This window comes from Nothoprocta perdicaria, unplaced genomic scaffold (assembly GCF_003342845.1).
Source record: "Nothoprocta perdicaria isolate Ctin4 unplaced genomic scaffold, notPer1 scaffold_26, whole genome shotgun sequence".
Taxonomy (NCBI): Eukaryota; Metazoa; Chordata; class Aves; order Tinamiformes; family Tinamidae; genus Nothoprocta; species Nothoprocta perdicaria.
In genome coordinates, this window is record NW_020455488.1 from 1,799,678 (window position 1) to 1,822,418 (window position 22,741).

A 22,741-nucleotide genomic window follows, 5' to 3' on the forward strand; every position below is an offset into this window, starting at 1 on the left:
TTTGTGATTAAGAAAAAAGCCCCATAATAGACTAATAGCTAAAGTTCTCTCTCTTTTACTTTCAGGCAATTAGCTTGATGAAATGGCCTCTTTTTGTGTACCCTGGAAGTGTAAACCGATATCATAATGAAGTATATGATGTTTATTCTATTATTTTCACCTTGCCATGTATGCAGGAATGCATAAATAATGGCTGCTTTGTCTAGTACATTTACTGATTCAGAAGTAAACTACGTCTTAAAGATGCAGCATATGATCCGGCAGCCTTACGTGAAGCTGAGCACTGTGACTAGTCCCTATGAAAACAAATGTACTGCCTAAAGACATTGCAGACCATTTTTAGTCAAGTGATTAAATACTGTTTGCAAGGCATTTCCATTTATAAAGAACTTTAATTGAAAACCTTGATAACCTTGTAAGAAAAGCCAGGTGTCTCAATTTTACAGAAAGAAAAACAAATGGGAGATGCTGAGAAGCCCAAATTGGACCTCCGTAAGTGCTCAAGAAATCCCAGCAGCTTGTACTTTTTTCAGACAATCAGAAATGCCCTTTCTCCTCTTGTAAAGTATTATTAACATTGTACTGAGTGGTTTGTAGGATGGCTCAGATTTGTCTCAAAAATATAAAACTCTTTGGTGACACAGTTGCGTTCATTACTGTGACATACCTAACTACAACTCTTTTACCTGAATCCGAGGTGAATATGGCCATGCCTGCATCCAGTATCACGTGTTGGATGTTGGTCTTCCCAAGGCTTAATTTAGGTCATCAGTCTGAGCAAACGAGTCGTGTTGTGAAACAGCACGGTAATGTGGTGAGTGTGTTCGTGCAGTTGAGCTCAAGATAAATATCAGTGAAGAAAACTGCCATGTAGATGGTAACTCTGCATACTTGCTCTGTGACAATAGGTGCTTCGACGTTTGCATTTCAGTTTGGCCCAGGAGTGCCCTTTGGAAATGACATTTCCTGTCGTCCCTCTTACCTTGCTCCACAATATGAAGCAATCTCTGAGCAGGTGGGCTAAATTCTTTGGATGGAAACTAAACCAGAGTATGCGGTCTCGGGAGCTCCATCTGCTAAAGTGCTTTCAGTTCATGGACAAACACTAGATCTAGTCCAAGAAAACCTGTGACACGCAGTGACCTGGGACAAGGCCGTGCACTCACTTCAGTGCACAGTGTAGACATGCTTTTATTTACCTATTTGCCCAGTGGGATCCCTACCCAAGAAGAGAAGCTCGTGTATTTATGATAAGGAAACCATGTGGAATAGCCAAAAAAAAAACCTGTGTGAGAAAATGCACTAGTTTACATATCACTCTTGGTTCACCTGCAGTCAAAACAGTTACATTTAGTCTAAACTGCTTTGAGAAAGAGGTTCAACAGGGAAATACAACACAGGAAACATTTTGCCAAGGAACGCTACCAGTGCAAGCCTTTAAAGGTAACACTCAGTACATGGCTACAATACCATATTCTGTTTAAACTTGTTCATCATTGTCTTCTTGCATGACAGCCCTGGCATTTAAAATATGTTAAGGGTGACACAATACTTTCACCTGGTGCAGGCATATATCACTGGAAGGATGTTCTCATAAACAAAGTGCTGCAGGCTATGATCTTATCATTCTGCTCTTCCTTCTTCTCAGTTCAGTTCAATGACAAACACGTATTTCTATTCTTTGCTCCAGTTTCTGGTCTAGAGGAGCTTCGTATTGGAACAACAGGTGATGTTGCAGATCAGGAATGACAAGCGCTGGAGGTGGCCTGGTGGAGGAAAGCAACAGAAAGGGCAGTGAGAAGGCAGCAGGCTTGATATTGCTTTGACTGGTACCCTGCTATTACACAGCCCAGCAATGTTGCAGTACAAGTGAAAATTTACTCACGTGCCTGCCTGCACATGCACATTTTTGAGAAAAATGTGAGGAAAAACATTTACATGTAATTAGCTGACTCTTAGTGCAGCTCAGCTGAGGTGTTGGGCAGACACTAGACTTCCAGGTAGATCACAGATAAAAGACTAAGGCTGTTCTAGAGAAAGCTGAGGGTAATAGTTTAATAGTTCAGAAGAGAAATTCCCTCAAAAATTATCAGGCATCTAAGGATGTTCTTGCTCTGATCCGTTACATCCCACTGTAGCTCTGCAGGACTTCCCTTTTCCTCCACTCCTCCCAAGCTCGGCCCTTGATGGGGCCCAGGGGTCTTTCTCTTTGGATAGCCCAAGTTATCATCTTCAAATTACTTAAGAGTTAATCATCATTTTCTGTTTAAACACACTGGTCTGTGGACTAAAGCTGTGTAAAATTCCCTGCTCAGGCTTCCTGAACTTCTTCCTGTGACAATGTATGAAACAGGCCCTAGAACTCCTGTAGAGTTACCTTACACATGTAACCTTGTTTTTTCAGGTTATCCAGTTATTTATCTGACCAATAAAAAGTATTGTCGCTTACCATATACAAACATAATGGTGAGAATGAAAAAAAACTAAAATGCATTTGAGTTCAAGTTTATGGAATTTTGGCTAAAAAAAGTGTGTATTTTGCACAATCTTTGTGCTAATAAAAATGCCATTTTTTTCTCTAATTTTATAAATGTCAGGAAAATATTTTTTCTGTCCTCTGAGTGTTTTTAGGATTCCATTTTTTCCAACTAATTCTTTGGCTCACTGATAAAAAAACCAGACTGTGTCATCTGAGATATTTCAGTTCAGTAATTTCAAACTAATTCCCTTTTTAACTTTCATTTTTAAATTAAAATATGAAACTAAAGCATATTTCAATGTAAGTAAATATTGGTAATGTAGAAAATGTCTGGTTGGATATTTAAACTGCTTTTTAAACATCCTTTGTATTTTAATTTGGATTATATGCTTCTTCAAAATCAGTTGTTTCCTCTGAGCCTTTCTGATATTTTGGCATTTTCCAAAACAACGTTTTAAGTGAAAACCTGAAGCCATCTTTTTTTTCCCTTCTATTCTGCACATAATCCACTGCTATCATCTTTTCAGTATCTGAGTGTATTTTTATTTGGAATATCTTCTGAGGTGAAATTATTGAGAACTTGGCAGACTGAGTCAATCCAACATTCAAAATTTCATACGCCATTAAAATTATCCATTCTGTTGCGCACTGATGTAAAAGCTCACATTTCTTGAGGCCTGCATATATATGGTCCGTTGCCATTTCTGTTCCTCTCAAATAGGACTGATCTAAAATATTTCCATTGAGGTAAAAATGTGTCTGAGGAACCTTTGCACAACTATGTCTTTGCCAGAGTGTAAAATCCACAGCAAGTTTTCCTGTTAGGAGGATTCCATCCTATAAGAAAAGCATACCTGATATTTCAGGGGAAATTTTCGTACAACACGGAAAGGCAGCGTGCCAGTTGCCAAGAGCCTGGCTCTACTGATAACACCCGGGTACTGTCACAAGAGGAGTGCAGATTGTCTAAAAACCCGAGTTTTTGAGCAGGCTTCTGGATAGAGGAGCAAGCTTTCAAAACAATCATTTTCCTTATGTAGGAGTAGCTGATGGACCAAAGTCCATCAAGCCTGTGTAATTCTTCTCCAGATATATTTTCCCCATTCCTATCACTTGGTGAATTAGGTAGAGGCTGATAGTACACGTTAAATAAAACCATAATAATTAATGATATCAGATAACTATCTTCCATGTATCTCTAGTCCTTTCTGAATTTGTTTATATTTACACTGTTCTGTGACAGTTATTCCTGTTACTTAATTATGTGCTGTGCAACAACACTTTGTTTCATTCCCTCTAAACCTTTTCTTGGTCCTTGTTCTAAAATGGTAAATAAGCATTCCTCTCTTCACAACATTCTTCATAACAACTGTCATTTTACAAATCTTAGTCACCTCTTTACCAAGCTGAGGAGTTCTAAATTCACACAGCTTCTCCTCACATGGAACTAGATATGCTACAGTTATGGACAGGACAACCATCATCAAACCCAAATGTTGAGAGACTGAAGCTCTTACAAAAAATAATAATAACAATAATTAATCCTAAAGGTGAATATATCTGAAGATCAGGCAAATCTTTAAAGCCTGCCTGAAGCAAAATCATGTAATTAGAATCATACTCATAAGTGTTAGAGTCTTAAAACATTAATAGATCATTTTAATGGAAGAAGTTATTAAAAAATATACTTGATTTGCATTATAACAACACTGAATGCACTATAGAAAGCTGAGTCCATGACAGAAGTACAGTGCAAATAGTCTAATAGAGTCTCTTATTATCCAAGCTGGAACTTTAAAATTGATCATGCTTTACAGTTCTGTCTGTATTTTATTTAGTTTTATTTGTCTTCTAAATTGATAAGAACTCCTGTTTTTATATTAGAAAATGAGAAGGATAAGGAAATAGTTTTAAAAGGAGAGAGAAAGATTGAAATGAAGCCTCAGAAAAGTAATATGAGCATCCAAAAATATTCCTCCCCAATATATGTAATTTCTATCATATATTAGAAGTGATATGGTTCTGATCTTACTCTCTCATAACCATTATCAAAACTCCCTTAAACTGCAGTGTTTCTGTATATGATTTAGGAAGAAGTTGCGCCAAATGTGGAAACAATTATAGAGAAATTCGTGATTCATTAGTAAACATATCATGTTGTATTTCTGTTACGAGCAGAGTATAATTTCTGGATGTCTAGATGACATCTTTCCTATTGGGTATTTCCATCACTGATGTGTTTATAAAATTGCCCACATTTCATTAACCAGTCATCTCCCATAATCTTGATGCACAAATGTTTTCCTTAATCCAGCAAGGAGCTTCTCCCTAAGAAACCTAGGCTAGTGTTAGACAGTGACAAAGAGGAGTTCATTGGAGTCAATGGAATAATTCTCATTATTTCAATGGAGTTTGGAATAAACCTGCATGGGTTACAAAATACCTATAATCACAAAACAGAAGCCAGATTACAGTGATCCTATTCCTCAACTGAGATATTTTGGAATTTGTATTCTATAGAATCCCTTTAAATACTTCTGGAGTATGACCCTGATGCACAGTTGTTGAAATTAATGTTTAGAGTTGAGCAGAGTGGAATTGTTATTGGGCAGTGCAAATATTTAAAAATAATGTCTTTGTTTTCAGCAACTCTATCATTTAGAATAAAAGGGCCAGTAAAATTCTCCAAAAATAGGTACCATTACCTATAGAGGTTCTGTAGACAGAAAAATGAACTGCAGCTTCTGAACCTGAAATATTGTGGTTTAAAAATCAATGATCTGATTATTAGCAGGTTTAAGTCATCGCAGTAATGATGCTGTGCCACTTTACAAGATACTAGTAAGCTGTCTTGCCAGTAATCAAGACTATTCCCTGTGAAATAAGGACCAAGGAAAGGAGAATGTATAAGTTGATATTTTCTCTTCACAAAGGTGTGGTAGGCAGAAATATTAATGCATATAACATATACCTTGCCTACATTATCCGCATGAGATTAAAGAAATACTGTGCAGAATAATCTTGGGAAAGGCACTTCTTAATGGAAACTAAAACTCTTACAAGTACTCTGTAGGTTTCTCTTAATTATAAATGACAAAAATGAAAATAAGGCTTTAATAGGCATGGGTTTGAGAAAAGTTCAACTTTCTTTAAAAATCCAGAGCATGTTACACTCTTTTGTTTTCTCAAACCCAATTATTTAACATTATTTCATCCTTAGAGAATCTCCATTTTTTCCCCTTTCTGTACATGGCTTTATTATGTCTATATCCCACAGCCCAAGGAAATAAATATAATTTCTATTAGTCAGTAGGTAATGAAAATAGTCTGAAGAAACGTCACTTTTTTTTTCCCACTGAATTTTTAGTGTAATTTCCAGAGGAGAAGGACAGCTCTTAATACAACAGCCACTTGAATGGAAATCCAATACAAGCTATACAGTCTGCTACAGAAATGCAGCTTTTTTAACATATCAGCATAATGAGTCCTTTCCAGCATTTCTTTTCTTTCAAAAGTGTTTCCCTTCTGCAGCATAAAAAGTGCATCTCTTCTGATTCTTTTGAAAATCACTTTTTTTAACAGCTCATTTAAGAAAATACACATTTCAAGTAGTATATTTTCAGGTCCAATATCTCGGACATTCATGAAAAATGCTCTGACCTATGCATTATGCTCATGATTTTCTCACTATGAAATGGATTCTTGAAATCACTTGTTTTTAAACTAATTGCTTCAAATCACTATGGGGATGATATGTCTAAATTCCATTTAATAAAGATGATGACCAAGTCTCCGTATTCTCAATTCAGGTATTAAGGTCCCACTATCCCAAAAAGAATTTTAGGAATACAGTCAATTAAGAGAGAAAAACTAAAATACATAATGATGAATTAAATTTAGATGCATTTGTTTCAAATGGCCCATAAATCTGAAATAACCTGGATTGTGATGACATTAAATGACCAAATATTTACAGTAGATGAAGACAGCTTACAAAAAAAGTAAAAAGAGTAAAGGGAGAGAACTGGCATATACTTATTTGTATTACAGTATGTAGAAGTTCGACACAGGTTTGTATGCTATAAAATTATATCCAATATCCAGCAATATATTCCTTTGTATTGCCTTGGTGTCAGGAAACACCTTCCAAGATTTTGCATTATGCATTGCACTGTTACATTATACTTCAAAAACCATGGAACAAGAAAATATTTTGCCTTGGAAAACTAACTATCCAAATGACTGCAGTAAAAACATCTGTCTGGGGATGTGGGACCTTAATTCACCTGAAAGTATTTAAAAGTCCCAAAGCACCCAGATTTCAAAAGCAGCAGAGCAGAGAAGTGAGCAGTACTGTTGTCCTTATGCTGTTTTTTTGTGGACAGTGGCAGAGCCTTGTACTGAGATTCTAATTCTGCAACCTACCTGTTAAGAGTAAATGGAAATACACACATTTTCTTGCACGCAGAGTGAAATGATCAGTGAGCTAGTTCCATTTTGTGCATGTCAGAGGTTTGCACATCTCTGGAACTTTTTGTTTAGCAAAGCAGATGTGCAAATGGATTTGGCAATGATCTCACCTCTGAGAATCGGGTCTTTCGCCTGTATTATTCTCCTGCAGACAGTAAGAGACCTGTGGATCATCTGGCATTTCACACTTGCAGCTAATATAGAAATTGTGAAGATAAAAGCATGCATTAGTAATAGAAGCAACATTGCAGATACAAATCAACTATATTTAATGGGAAAGGTGCAAATCCACATTATGGCTCAGATATGTATTAGCTACAGCCTTGCTTTAACCTAGAGAGAAAGAAATATATCCAAGGGATCTTACCTCAAAGAGTCTCTCTTTTCTTTGGCAGAAGTGAAGATTAGGCTAAAATTGGCAATGGGTTTTAGCTGTAGTTGGGGAATATATGATTTAGTTCACACAACTTTAGCTGATAGGCCACTCTTGCTTCAAGATCCTGAAAGGCAATAAATACCTATTCATAATCAATAGAGCAATGAACTTAAAATAGAGCCGAGGACCCAGTCGCTGCTCCTTTGGCCTGGGCTGAGCTGACCTGGTGAATCTTTGGGGAGATGAGATCTTTTCACCCATCCAGTGCTCTGTGACTCCCCTATGTGCTTCCAGAGAGGCTCCCAAGTGCAGGAATTACAGCAGCCTTTCACGCACCGTCTTCTTGCTGACAGCAGATGCTCTGTGCAGCAGCTTGGGCTGTTTGCACTTCAAACGCTGCAGCCTCTATTAGCGGTGCTGTCTTCACTAAAACAAATCTATCTAATGCAGAGCGTGTTTGTGTCCTCTGCCTCATCTAGTAGGAAAAAAAAATAATGTTGGGTGGCTAGAAAGAGGCCGTCACCGCTTAAACAGCAGTTTCCCTTAGTCCAGGGAATTCAGCTCTGCGGTTTTCTGAGTTTTCTTTGTCAGTGTCTAACAGGTGGCTGCTCTGATGCCTCCCAGCCTACAGTTTGATGCCTTGTGGCTTTCTTCCTGGCTGAGAAATGCCACAGATGGAAATGAGCAGTTTCGTCTCCTCCTGCCAAGTGTACAGTGATCAAGAGGTGGCAGCCATTGCCGCCTGCCTGGAATTTTGGAGCAGAAGTCGCATGGGAGGCCTGCTGGATGGAAACAGAATCCAGTAGCACTAGCACATCTCTCTCTGAAAAAGGAGGGGATGTGGAAGAACACGCTCCCCTCGTCAGAACTGGCCCCTTAGTGGCTACGTGACATTCAGCTGGAGCAGGGAAACCAGTTTATCACCTCGTCACTGAACTGCATGATCTCCAGGCAAAGCTGAGGCATACCCAGGAGCCCGGAGATAAGATTACCTCATCAGCACTGTAGTCTTGTTCCAAAGATTTTCTTGTTTTGCACCCCAGAAAGTGGCATCAAAAATATGGTGGCATTCTCAGTTCTATGAGCACTAATTCATAGATTCTTCTATCAAAGAAAACAGTGTCTCTCCTACCTACCTTGCTGAGTCCTGTTAGAGCATGTTCAAGCTCCCAGTCTAGGTCAGATCTATCATAACCTAATGACTCCTTTGGTGCAGAATTGTATAATCATGTGGGAAACACTTTTTAGACAGAAAAGCTATAGATTGCATGTTTTTGTGTAAAGGCAGGATGGTACGCATGCCTTCTGCAAATTGTATTTTGCATGTCATTTAGATTAGTAGGTGTATATATTCAAAGAATAATCAGAGGTATATGGAAAAACATGTATTAAGGGTTCATTACAGAGAAGGAAGTTATAGATAAAGGGGACAGAAAGGGAAGAGAATAAACACAGAGACAACTAAAAGAATGATGGGCACGACAGGCAGGAATCAGGTAGGACAGATCCAAGATGGAAATTCAAGTTGGAAAAAATGTGTCTCTGGCATCGTGCCTCATATTCCCTTCCTACCAAGATTTAATCACTCCTTTTCCATCACTATCTGAACTGCGCTACCATCCCATCATCAGTTTTCTTTCTCTGTGAAACATCAATAGGAAAATTCACAGAGAAGAGCACTGTTTTTGCATGCTGGATTTACTGTAATGAGATCACTGGCATACTGGTTTATTTTAATCTTCTCAGAAGGAATACCTAAACAGTGGTGAGGTCATGGCTTAGTAATACATAAAAAGACAGTTGTGCAGAAAAGTAAAAGAATTCCTATCATTTAGTAAAACCAACATAATTTGTGCCACTCAAGTTTGTTGGACAAATTAAGATGTGGGATTTTCTTGTCTGTTGTGTATTTTTATTGCAAAAAGCAGCCTCGTTCATAGCCTTTTTTAAAGTATTACATAAATCCCAAGCAACTTGCACTTAAACCAAGGCACTAAAGCAATGTTCTACTTTGAGCAATCATCTAGAAGCAATCTGTGTCCACTACACATTCCGAGGCATATCATGTCAAGAGGAGGAAAAAAAATCAGACTCATATGATAACGTGAATGTCACCACACTGCCTTTGTTAGACCTTGTGTATCATTCAGAGCTGTGGAGGCCTCGCTGAGATTGTCCTAGTCCTCTTCTCTTCCAAGGAGAAAAGTCCTTAGGGCATCCCCGGTGCCATGATATCAGTATTTAGGATGATGCATTGGTGCCAGTGGAGTAATGTCAGGCCTGAGTTTAGACCATGATATTTCAGGCAATAAGGGTGTCTCAGAGTGTAGAACTTTCACAGTTATTCTGATTTTATACCCAGACTTTTCCACTTTGTTTGCTAAGTGCAGTGGCAGGCTTAATGATACAATTCCAAAAGGTCTCTGGATAGATTTAGTTCTGGAAAGAAATACGTGGACAGATGGAATAAGATGCCTTATTTTACCATGGCCAGTGTATTGTATTTTAATGTGATCTAATGAACTTAAAAATGACTCCCTAGTGTGCTTGCTCCCTAGGTCAGAGGGGTTACTTTGAGTTTGCCGTGTTCCTGGGTTCTTGAGATAAATCCTTCCGGATTTGGAGGGTCAACAACAAAGTGCTGGTAACAAATACACTGCTGCTTTAATCTAGTGCTGTACTTTCTCCGTCTTTGCCACGTGGATTTGTACATGTTAACAGTTACACTGCTCGTAGTGCAGCAACTTTAGGGCATCAATAACATGCAGCTTAAAACCAATATCCCTTTTGTACCTGGAGACTAAACATCCGTGATGATTTGTGTGTCATAGCAGATGTCCAGGCTTAGATTTGCTCAAGGTGTTTAAGAGTTTTAGTTAGCCAAAAAGGAGTGGAAAAATAATAGAATATATCAATAGGGATGGGAAACTGTGTGCTCTAAATCCAATTTCAAGCAAAGGACCATCTCTACGTATAACTAATATGCATAAATATAAAAAGCTTTTCTGTTTAAAAAAGAATAATTAATAATGTCTAATGGTTGTAGATTTCTATGTATAAATTGCAGGCTCAGAGGTGGGGAAATGATTTAATATTGCATTTTTTAAATCAGGCTTTTAAAAATTGTTTAAAATGACAAGCAGATAGGGTTTCCATGCTGGAACTGAGACCTTTGTTCTCTTATTTGTACTAAAATTTTAGCTTGAGCTCACATTGTCATTCTATACAGACTGCTTTCCAGACAAGCTAATTTGTCTACCTGTGTTCCATTTTAGGTCTTGATTTTAATTTGAGGATGATTCCTGCTAATACCAAAGACTGGATAGGACATCCATTAAAAGTCTATGCAGCAATTGAAATGGAAAATTCCAAAAGAAACCCTATTAGAGTTTTTCTCCATCAAATCAACATTACAGACTTCTTATGCATTTCTTAATTAGACATCGATATTAACTGGACTGTTGCATGATTTAAATCTAGCTCTTAATCTCAGCTATTCTATGCTGCTGTAGTTTTTATGACATCCAACTAGCGACTGCTTTATGCATTAATCTATCTGGAAAACCACCTTCACATTTTTTGTCTTTTTTTAGAAGAATAAAGGCCCCAAGAAGGAAATGAAAGCTTTTGGGTTCAGCCATTAGTAATTTTCTGCTTAGTATTTGAAAAATTGCTTATTTTAATTGCTTCATAGAAGAAAAAGATATCAAAGCTAACGTTCTTTCTCTCCAAACTTTGTAATTATTTCTCTCAGACTCTTATTTGAAATGCCTTGAAAGGATTTTCATTGAAATGTAGATTTCGTCTCTTTCAAAAGTACTTTTATTCCCTGGTGTTTCTCTCTCTTTTTTTTTTTTTTTTTTTTTTTTTTCCCTAGTTATTCCTCTCTGGTTTTAGAACAACAATACGTAGACTCTGGTCTGTGGACACTATAGCATGTGTCATGTAGATGTCACCTAAGGACCATCACTTTTAAGGTAACTTTGCCATGCCCAAGAGGGTGACAATAATCTCTGTTTTACACAGCACTTCCAGGCCGTGAGCCTCCTACCTTCTTTTCAGAGCAAACAGGCAATGCCAGCTCCTCTTTGACAGGAAAAGTACAGCAAGGAAACATAAAATAATTTGCCATTCTCTATCCCATGGTCAGTACTGTCTCCTGAGTCATCTACTCCTGACCTTTTCCTTTTTATGATACCTAATACCAAATAATGAAGACCTGAACCTTGGCTGCTAAAAGAAAGGCTCTGCTGAGGGCAGTCATGATAGTCTGAACATCATCTCCACAGATTGCAGTGATCCCTGAATATCACTGTTAGGACCTGCTGAGCCCCTGTAAAATTCATAAGCCAAAGTCTTCCAAAACAGTTGCCAATTTTACATTTCCAGGTAGGGTTTTCAAAAGCACCTGAATTACACAGATGTGTTGGCCTCAGTGGGGCTGGGTACAGAGGGTTTATCCAAAAGTGCCCATAATAATCACATATGATCAATGCCCTCATCAATCTCTATGTCTAATCTCTATATTCCATTTCTGGAGTTTGCAGCAATAGCTGAACCTAAATAGAAACTAAACTGATAATCCAAGCGAAGTCCTTCAAATATAAGTGAATATGAGCAAAAGTATCCTAAAACAGTGCTAGATAAAACTGCCAATACTTTGCTGAGGAAATTTTGCAGTTTCTCAGCATTTTCTGTGCATTTTTTTTCTGAGCAGACAAGCCATTTTGTCACTGACAAGGAATACATAAAATTAATTCCTTCCCTCTTTCATACGTCTAAAACTTGAGTGATTCAGAATGATGTGTGTACCAAAACTAGATATCTTTTTAAAGAGAAAATCAGCAGAAGCTATGAGCTTTATTCAAAACTACTTTTTATTCAAAAAGTTCTTTGTTTTACCTAGACATTTTCAAGAAGCATTATCTACCAGATTGGGATCCAGTCACTATGATCAATAAATTCATTTCGTCACTATGATCTATACATTCATTTCATCCAAAGAGCATCTGTGTAATTCACAGCATCTAAGGATGAGGCAAAAGGCACATTTGTTTACAGTGCAGCAATTCTTCTGCTCAGCAGAGAAGGGTGCAGAGAAAATACTGTCCTAAACCCCTTTGGTTTACTTTGAGTCCTGGGCAATTTCTCATGCCAGTACGAAAACATCTGTAAGAGCCTCAGAAGAGTGGAGGTCTGGCTCCCTCAGAGTCCTTAAAAAATCACTGTTCTCCCACAAAAAAAAAAAACAGCAGACCAGCAGGCCTAGCAGAGCTATAGTAATGATCATCATATAAGGGAAATATTCACAATGGGGGAAAAAGAAAGAGAGAAGATAGCAATGAAGCTAAAGCACCCTTACGATCAGATTTCATGAAAGATTTTCTTTTTCCAGGAGCACAAAAGGAAATATCAGAACAAGAAAATGAGTTAAAGAAAGATAGAGATATTAAGCAAACTTACTTCTTTACTCCTTGAATTTACAATCTTGATAAAATCTTGGTATGAAATTACTCAGGATTTTTAACATGCAGATGCTACAGTTTTCAATATGAGGTCCTAGATCTGGCTAGACAGATTACCTTCTTATCCCCATAAAGAAACTTAATTATCCTTTTAGTATTATCATTAGTAGATTCTTTCAGACATTTTCTGAACTGTTTCTGGGGTCAGTCGGTAAAGTAAATACAATGATTTCAACTACATTTTTCTGATGGCAGAAAATCTCCAAAGATGCCAGTCTGTCCTGAGCTTTTTGACTAAGCAGAACAATGTCGAGAATTTTCTCAGCACCATTCTGGAAGCGCCTAATATCTCACTTGGAAAACTTGGAATGATATTTGAATGACTGATCTTTGAAATAGAATAATTCCCTCGTGAAATCTAGGATGGAAATGGCTGCATGATCTAAAACATGCTGCCTTGTATCACAACAGCTGCAGCAGGAGTGAATGCATCCAAGCAGTTACAGCCAAAATGACTAAATAAATTGGTTCAAAGTAGTTGTAACACAGAGGGTCATATATGCTACTGGTACTGAGCAGTCTCTAAACTTTGGGAAACTTTTCTGATTTCATCTGCAAAGACAACTATAATACACACTATCTGTTATCACTACTTTCTATATTTCAACAAAACTACCACAGAGTAAAACTCTAGCCAACATGGAAAGATTGGGTAAGATAACCCAAGTATCAAAGAGAATAGGGTAATGTGTGTCTTTTCTGTCTTAGAGCTATTTTTTGATCTTATTATTTTTGTAAAAGCTTCAGTTAAATAAGAAAGATTCAAATAAGAACACAGAGAAATGTTACAGTACACTAAAATATAAATAGCCTTTTTTTGAATCAGTCAATTCATCAAAAGGTAGAAAGGTATTACAACTAGTGTGTGTTACTGACTCTGTTTTGAGTGAAATGCTAAATCTCAAAAGACTGACCTGGCAAAATAATTTGAAATATAAATGGTGTTGCTATGTGTGTGTGTATGTTTTATTGAATTGAACAGGCAATCCTCGAACACAGTTTCATGACTAGACTGGAATTAAACACAGACTTTTATATTGTATAAAACACAAATTGAATAAAAATCCACTTACACTGGAATAATGTTGATGTTTCATTCACAGCTTTACATGGAAGTTGCTTCTTCCCAATGCAACTTCTAATTGCAACCTGAAAGCGGAGTAGAATGGGATGATGTGGTAGTCCCAGAGTCTTCATGATCTGTCCATCACACCACAAGCAGAGGTTCAGATTTCCCTACAGGAGAAAAGACCAAGTTTTCAGTCACACCCAACCTACAGTTTTTCTTGATGAGTGTATCACTCTTAATACCTCCAACAGACTGACAGAATAGGTAATCTGTTCTCTAGAAATACAATAAGCAGTGCTCCAAAGGGCATGGCATTTATTCAATTAGTCATTTCAGTGATTCAGAATAAATATAAAAAGAAAAGATGTCTAAATCAACAAGCAGCACATCCCAGGATAGAGAGTCCTAGGTTGGGTTCCCAGTTCAGCTGCTGAGAACCAGTTATTTTAACTCTCAGCCTAATTCCATCCGTTTGCCTCTGTAAAGCAGATACCTCCTTTTGTAGGACTCTTGCTTGGAGTTTGTACAATACTTAGCAAGAAAACTGGGCCTTGATCTCATCCATGCCCTCACTCTGTGTGACTGGCAAACTAGTGATAAAAAATAATAATAAACTCTGAATAAATTATGTATTGTCTTCATAGCGAACCAAGGCTTGAGCATTGTGATCTGGGAGAAGTCCCACTTAAAAATCTCCCTAGCATAAAAATAATTTGGATCCTGTCACGTGAATGGACTGTATTTACTGTTCTTTTCACTTACCTTCCTGTTGTTCATTTTTTCCATTGACTTACAGCTGTTCCCTGGCTGTGAGCAGGACCTGGGCAACAAAACTTGCTGGAAACGGGATATATTAAAAAAAAAAAAAAAGCTGAATCAACAGACAAATTATCACAACAATATGAAAGTATCAAGTATCATGCAAACAGCATATGCAAACTTATCAATATCTCATGATTCATATTACAGATAGAAGAAATGGCAAAGAGGATTTTTGAACAGTAGCAATGAGTTTGAAACAACACTGCATTTTGAAATCAAAAGAAAGTTGGGTTGGGTTTGAGTTTGTCTGAGCAACAGACGTTCTCCTTCCTGTAACTTTTATAACATTAGGGCAGCATCTGTGGCTTACAAAAAGGCAGCACTTTGACTATCTTATTATCAAAGACTACTCCTTCAGAGCCAAGACAATGAGCTTAGCATCTCTGCTCCAGGATTTTATTTGAATGGTTGAGCTCAGGAGAACATCTCCCTTCTCCTCTTCCCTCAAAAACGAAGGGCTTCAGAAGTTGCATGGAATGTCCCCTTGGCTACCCTGTTCATTCTGATATGAAAAACAATGTATCCCATCAAACCAGAGCATTTGCTGCCTGCTTCATCCAGGAACCATTGTGGAAGGCAGATGGTGACTAGACTTTCAGGCTATTAGAAAGTGAAGCAGTTCCCACAGTATGTTGAGCTTGTCCACAGGTGTGGATCGTTTTCCCAGAGAGATGGAGTAGAACAGAGCAGAGCAGAGACAGAAACATCATAAGTAACCTCATGGATGTTTTACTGGGAGGAAGGGGAGATTAATTATTGGAAAAACATCCCCACCATTAAGTGGGGAGCACTGCAGCTATTGCAGCACTGTAACAGGGAGTTTCAGTTTGTCTTTAAGACATGTATCCTAAGGAAACATTAGCAATTGCTTATATATATATATTTTATATATAATATATAATATATAAAATATATATATTTTTTCCCCTTACCTCCTTGATTCCTATGGGCTGGCAGTTGCCTTGCCTAATGGAAAGATTCTTTAGAAGAAGAATCCCCCGTAACCCAGGGATTGCTAATGCAATATCATGCCTTGGGCTCTCACCCATGAACCCATGTCAAACAGAGTTTGGTAAATGACCAATATCCCTCACCATCCCAGCGGCTGTGTGGTGACCTGTGTGAAATGAGGAGGGTCATCTCTGTGTCTATTTACTAGAAGGCAAGTGTCAACCCCACTATTAAAAGGGACATGGTCACTACTCATTATCACCCAATTTAATGTTCTTAAACAAAGGGCAGAGAATAAGCTCAGGAAACTGAGTCATCTTCTCACTCACGGATGGTGGTCCCAGGTCATCAGGGCTTGCAGTACATCCATGTGGACAGATGCTCTGTAGCAAACCAGGCTGTGCCTCTCCTACAGGCAAGAAATCTGAATTCCGGGCTGGTATGAGTGGCCACATTTCTCCCCAGATCAACACATAAATACACAAGAACAGTTGAAATCTCAGATAAAGAGCACTGTGCTGGTTACTAGCTGTATTCAAAAGGGTTGGAGGCCAGAAGTTCACTCCAGTAACCATTCTTGCTGTTTTCTCCATGTATTTACTCATTTAAAAGTCAAATCTTTAACATCAAGAATCTGTTAGAAGAAAAAAGAAGAATTGTTTTAAAGGTTGTTTCCATTCTGAGGGTTACTGTGGAAGGTCTGGGAAGAGAAAAGGAAGGACAGGGACAGGTGAATACTTGGCCAAGTGAAAGACAATTACCCCAAAATTTCAAGAAATCTGCAGAAAGCTCTGAATCCTACACAAAACTCCTGCAACCTTATTTTTGCCCACAGTGCTTCTAGTCATCCCAATCATTTTCTAGCCTACTTGTGCCATAGTAGCGATAACATTGTCAATGTCAGCAATGAGTTACTCTTTAATCCATAGTATCTTGATTAATTGCATTAATTGGGTATACCTATGTTAATTAAACAGGAGATGGCAGAGGCAGCTTTCAATTCTTATTCTTTTGTGTGGATCATTTCCCAGGGTTTCAGAGGTTGTGGAAAAATAATAATACAGACACATCACACACAATATTTCAGCTCAGCTGATGAAGCTATTTTACTTTTCAGTGATCCACAACTTTTTTTTTTGCATATCATAGTACAGGCTTAATTACCATGCTGCTGCATGGCAGCTCCTCTCAATTTTGGTTTTATTTTTTGGTATTATTTGCACATTGTAATCATGTTTTCCTGTCATCCTCAAGCAATGTGCGTGTGTGCGTGCAGGCAAATGCCAAAGCCTGGAAAGGAAATTTGATGCGTGTCCATGAATTGGAGTTTTCAAACTTTGGCTGAAGACTAGTACATGTAAACATAGCTCTGCCTCCTTCATCTTGGATAATTGGTCACAAATGCTACTTGACACTTCTCAAATCAGACACTTTACATACTTCTAAGCATAGCTGAACTTTTTTGGCAGGAATTAATTTGCTTTGCAACTCAGCCACTCATTCTTGGCCTGATCCCTCCTCCAGTGATTTCAGCACAGCGTCTGCCAGAGCGAGAGAAGCAAAGAGGCAGGAGCAGCGATTTTTGCTAGCGTCGACTCGCCTGGCTTTGTTGACTCCATCAGAAATACAATTACCCCAGCTAATGTTCTGCCCTTTGCCAGCCTTGATTAACAGGGGGATTTTTATCTTCAGAGCACTCTCTCTATTCCAGTTACTGTCTGGGTTGCATCGCACCAGGGGACACGTAAAGTAACGAAGAAGGCAATATAGTGTCATCAAGAAATGCAACAGCTAATACATCAGGACCCTTCCTGATCAGCAGGCAGCAGTGGCAGCATCAGCTTGTGTGGGAGATAACTGCAAATGCTCTCCTCCCCACAAAGAAAAGTCACAATGTTCTCCTGCCCCTCCAGCAAGCCGTGCTTGCTCCAACAGCCCAGCTTGTGAGCAGAGAGGGGGAATCCAGTTCTGAAGTATTGATAAAGCTTGAAGTAGTCACAGAATTTCACCTTATTAAACAGTCTTCTGCTTGCTCTGATACTGCTGTGAGTTTGCTAACCATGCACAGGTACTAGCAGAGCTAGGCAGACCATACTCTCACAAGAGATGACAGGTCTCAGGAAGCATTGCTGTGTGTAATTCCAGTGGTGTTTTGGGACATGAACACATTCTGTAAAGATTTTCACAAGAAAAATTATACTTTATCTGGTGATTTATATATGTCCAGTTTCTGGACTCAATGGCAGTTTATCATCATATCCATGTACGCCCATGAATAATCAGTGGAAAGTATCTCCATGTATTCACTGGGCTGTTGATAAGCTGAAGCTTATTAAAAACATTTGTCAGTTCATTCTTTTGGACTATCAAGAAGGATGTGTCCAAGTATGCCCCGCTCATGCTGGTTTACTCATTCAGAAAGTAGACAGAAAATGATGAAACAGTGTCAGTTCTAGCAGAGGATGGGGGGTGGTATGGGCTGCATACATTATTGTCTTACTCATCACTAATACTAAATCTGTAAACCAGATTCTACACAATACACTCCTACCTGCAGAAGCGAAGGCTGAAAGTTCACACTCCAGGTATATTCCATGGGAGCACCAGATACATGCTTGGTCATGCACTCACGTTGGCTGCTGTCTTAGTGCTTCACACAGCTCAAATCACTGAAGAGGGTGAGACAAGGCAGGAGCAAGACAGGAGCTGCTTAACCCCTCCTTGTCCGGACCCCGGTATTCGGAGCTGTGACTGAGAGCTGAACCATTACCTGGCAGCGGACAGAGCCCCAGCTGCATCCGTCATGTCAGTGTGTGCTTGGTCCCTGTGCTTTTCTGCCCTTGCCACGGTCTTGTCAGGGTTCATCCCTAGAAGAGAAGGATGTTGGACTGTTACAAAAGATATGGCAGCTTCATAGGAGAGAGAGAATGCCCTCAATTGCCCCAAATGACTGCTTGCCCTTAAATTAGAGGAATAATGAGAAAAACATTCTAAGCCAATAAACCTTATTTTTTCATAGTAGCTTGCCATAAGTTAAACAGATTGGGACATGTCTTACTTCATCCTATCTGATTCTGACACTGGAACCACTCTGAGAGTGGTGTGTGCTGAACAAGGCACCAAACAGGGCAGAGATATAACACAGCTCTAAAATCTAAGCTGAGGGGAAGGCTGTATAAGTCTAACTTTCAGGTTCTAGGCATTTTAAAAAAAATTATTCTGAAAGAAGAGTATTCAAAAAAAAAAAGAGAATTACAGGTTATGGCCTTCCAACATTTGCAGTAAAAGAAGTAGTATTGTAATTACAAGACAGAGAACTCATTTATGTTGTTACGAGGTGAAAATGAAAGGAGCACTAATATGTATGGGGAGAAAATCTTGCAGAAGCAGAGACAAATAATTTATCTGGCTTTAAGAACTGCTTTCTGCAGTGGCTAGCAGCTCACATCCATTTTCCACACTTGTACTCACCAGGTAGGTGTGGATCTGCAATGTCCGGGGATTTAGGAGAAACCACTATAGGTCGCTAATGTCAGGCACAAAAGGGAGTGAGCAAAAACCCAGAGGAGGATGAGACCTCACACACATGAGTTTGTGAAGCCTCAGCCCTCAGCTGAAGCTCCCCACCGAACACACTGGGAACTGTCAGCTCTCTTTGTACCTTTGAACTTCTCCATAGACTTCATTAGATGAAAGCAAAAAACTATATCCCAAGCGACTCTGTGAGCTTGATACCTCACAGGAAAATATCCTTCCTTACCTGAAAAAAAAAAAAAAAACCTCAAATTGTTTCCTTGTCTAAAGTGAGACTAAAATAGAAGATGATGATTTTTTTCATTGAAAAGTGGAGGCCTCATTTTGAATCCCTTTATTTCACTTAGGTTTTCTGAGACACTATTAGTACAGAGGTACCTCCTGTTGTAAATCTGCTGCACTGCCTCCTGGAAGGCTTTTCTGAAAGTGAACTGTTGCTTGAGTGGGTAAAGATTTACTTGCTTAATGCCTGGTGTCATCAACAAATTCATGCTGGCAATGACATCCTACTTGTCTAAGCTAATATATAGCTTTGCACTCCCCTTGTTTTTCTTCCTATTCAAACTTATGGCTTAGTGTCAGTGTCTGCCACTAGCGAACATTACAGCTGAGTGGATGAAGTGATGAATTAATGCACAGTTTGTATATAGATAATTAGAAGTCCGTCTCAATACATCATGTTTTTTAATATATCATCATTATGTATGTATTTAAAAGACAACTAAATAATATTATTTCTTCTATAGCTCCAGCTCTGACACCAGGAATGAACTGTGCTAGGTATTTTGGTAAAGATTTTTTTTTCTAAAAAAAATGATAGAACTACTTGGAGCTTAAATCATTTCTGTACTAAGTTCTCCCTACCTGAGAAAAGCAGTGTGTGTCAGAAGTAAAATTCCATKTTTGCCTGTGCTGCAAGAAATAAGAAAATACTTAATTATGACAATTCAAACCCATCTGGGTTCTTTCAAGTGCAGAATGTATTGATTTATAGTATATAAATACAGAAAAGGTGGAATTAAAAAGATGGTTTATTTAGAAACTAACTTATTCCTAAAATGTTTGTCCAGACCATTTTTAAATATGATTTTTTATCCCAGGTGAATTCCATGACATTTCTGAATCTCAAGAATTGCTGGTGAGTGATAGTAACTAAACAAAGTACTAGAGTATTTTGGTTCTTAAAAGGGATTTAAGGGTTTTTTTTTCGGTAGAGGGTATTATTTGTTTGATTGTTTTCTTTTGTGGAAGAAGGGGGTTATTGGACAATGATATTTAGAAAAGAGAGATTAAGAGCAACAGAGATTGAATTCATCACCAAATCTGGTCACTATATACTTATATATACTTATATGTTGCCACAGTCTGTAAGATTTGCGGCAAGTCAAACCAGGTTCCTGCCAGAATCAAAGACTTGTTCTGAAAGAAACCAGCAAGGGAAATCCATGCCAGTGTTTCAGCCTGACAAATGAACTTAGGCAAGTTGAAGATAATCATGATTATTTAATATTCCACAGTTTTATAATTCAATACTCTGTGGACAAAAAGATCAGAAGGCTGCTGAGTCCAAACTTTTGAATCTTTGGGTCAATATACTCCTCATGTCTTCTGCATTTAGTTTAATTTAGGAGGAAACTGTTCTGAGCTAAGATAAGATCTCAAACAAAATTGACATGGACTCACAACATGGTCTAACATAACAATTTAATCTAACCTGTGCTTCCCCTTAAAGAAAGCTTATTAACTATGGTATGAGTTCACCTGCTGCTTTTAACATTTGCTTGTTCTCTCTTCCTGAGCAAATTTGGTTTATCAGAGCTTTGGTCATAGTAGACAAATGTAAATTCCTGTAATAATAATGGTGCATTCAGCACAGGTTCAATGACAGTCTTAATGAAGAGTCTTTGGAGGTCAAGGATTTGTTTGGGTTGAAGAGAAATAATTAAATTTAAATTTTTCAGGTTAACATGTGATTTTAGCAAATATCACAAACTTTTCCTATATATCCACCGTTGGACATAAAAACTACAGAACTRTTCTCTAACCTCTAGAATAACTGTTGTAGGCATCTTAAACTTGTCGCTTCAAAATCTGAAGTTTCACAGTGGATTGTTTGGTGAGAAGAAAAGCGTGTCTCCTGTTCATAATATTGCCTCAGAATTTGTTGGTTCTTGAATGCTGAGGAAAAAGGAGTGGGAAATGTCCATGTCGTTACGATCCATCAGCAAACAGTTTGAGACTGAAATACTCAAACAGAGGAATCCAGACCAGATCYGGATTTTGGCCCAATCCTTACCATTGTCTTAGAGATAAGTACCTTCCAAATTCCTATGGGAAATCCTAGGTCCTTTATTGCTCTCCCCATCCCTAGGGAAACAACCAGAGCACACGTTACCACAACTCCCAGCCAGGAAAGAGCTCAAAGCTAAGGAGCTAAATGCCCACAAATATGGGTAAAAAATAGCAGACTTAGTGAAACTACCCTGCAGACAGTTTTACCCTGGAAAAATATCAGCCGTGTTGCTAGGCTTTGGGACACCAGCTTAGACCTTTTCATACACAGTGGAAGCTTTCTTCTTCCTTTGTTTCTTTCTTTCCCCACCGAGCCCTYTCTGTAATGTCCAGTTGCTTAATTCCATTTGAAATCCACCAGGGTAGGCACCTAAATACCTTTAATAATCTTGTCCTTCATGCCTGTCAACATCCTCAGGCACCTAACCACCTTTCGCGGTCTGGCGTGAAAGCTTGTGAGCGATGCARTCGAGGAGGGAAACAAAAGAGAAGTATCCCTATTTGCTGCCCAAGAATCCACAAAGAATGCTGCTTCAGCTCTGCTCTGATTTCTAATTAGATTATGAGTGATGTAGGACTCTAAAGCCAAGCTGGAGTTTGTGCTAGCACTTTGCATGTATGAATGACAAAGGGACACCACTTTCATATTGATTTAAGGGAGCGAGTGGAAGAATGTTTAAACATCAAGTGCCTTGATGCCCCAGTATGCCAGAGCACCTGGAAATATCAAATTAATTCCAGGTGTTCTGCCATTAAGACAGACCCGCCGTTTTTACAGCCACACGTACAAAATGTGGCTCCCAGTTCCACAAATAAAAAGTGAGTGGTTTCTGCCCCTACTGCCTTGATAACTCTGACATATTGCAAGTTCTGGAAAGAATTTTAATCTACATAGTTTTTAAATGGGGAGGCAAGTGGTGGGTTGCGGGAGGGGGGGATTTTAAATATGCTGCATACAATTTGTGATGGTCATCTCTAAAATGCAGCTCCATTATCCTTTTCCATTTGGAATGAATGAGGCTAATTAATTTCAGGCCATACTTGATGAGGTCAGCACCATACGAAGGGTGCGTGCTAGACATTGCTAATCTCTTTCAGCTGAGAGTGATGAATTAAAGATGAAGCATTCCTTTGCAGGCCTAATTTAGAATGTATATCAAAAACCTACAGCAAATAATACTATACCCTACAACAAAGGAAAACTTGTTCTCTCAGGCTCCCAT

At 38.5% G+C, this 22,741-nt stretch overlaps 1 protein-coding gene and 1 long non-coding RNA gene across 5 annotated transcripts; both read right to left on the reverse strand.

Annotated features, from left to right (window-relative positions):
- Positions 1-207: 207 nt before the first annotated feature.
- Positions 208-16,328, reverse strand: LOC112948352. 4 transcript variants are annotated; one of them, XM_026040604.1, is made up of 5 exons: positions 16,022-16,328; positions 14,682-14,756; positions 13,924-14,086; positions 7,060-7,143; positions 208-1,766 (listed from the first exon to the last, which is right to left on the reverse strand). In XM_026040604.1, exons 1-5 carry the CDS (start codon positions 16,295-16,297, stop codon positions 1,699-1,701), a joined length of 666 nt encoding a protein of 221 aa, XP_025896389.1. In that variant the 5' UTR covers positions 16,298-16,328; the 3' UTR covers positions 208-1,698. The 4 variants fall into 4 exon arrangements, 3 of the variants coding, with proteins under 3 accessions (XP_025896389.1, XP_025896390.1, XP_025896391.1); XR_003249600.1 differs by lacking the exons at positions 14,682-14,756; positions 16,022-16,328 and adding an exon at positions 7,317-7,449 and having other exon boundaries at positions 13,924-14,519; XM_026040605.1 differs by lacking the exon at positions 7,060-7,143.
- A 1,921-nt stretch (positions 16,329-18,249) lies between these two features.
- On the reverse strand, positions 18,250-18,555 carry LOC112948349. The gene is made up of 2 exons (XR_003249599.1): positions 18,463-18,555; positions 18,250-18,361 (listed from the first exon to the last, which is right to left on the reverse strand). It is a non-coding gene; the product is annotated as an uncharacterized LOC112948349 (long non-coding RNA).
- Positions 18,556-22,741: the final 4,186 nt, after the last annotated feature.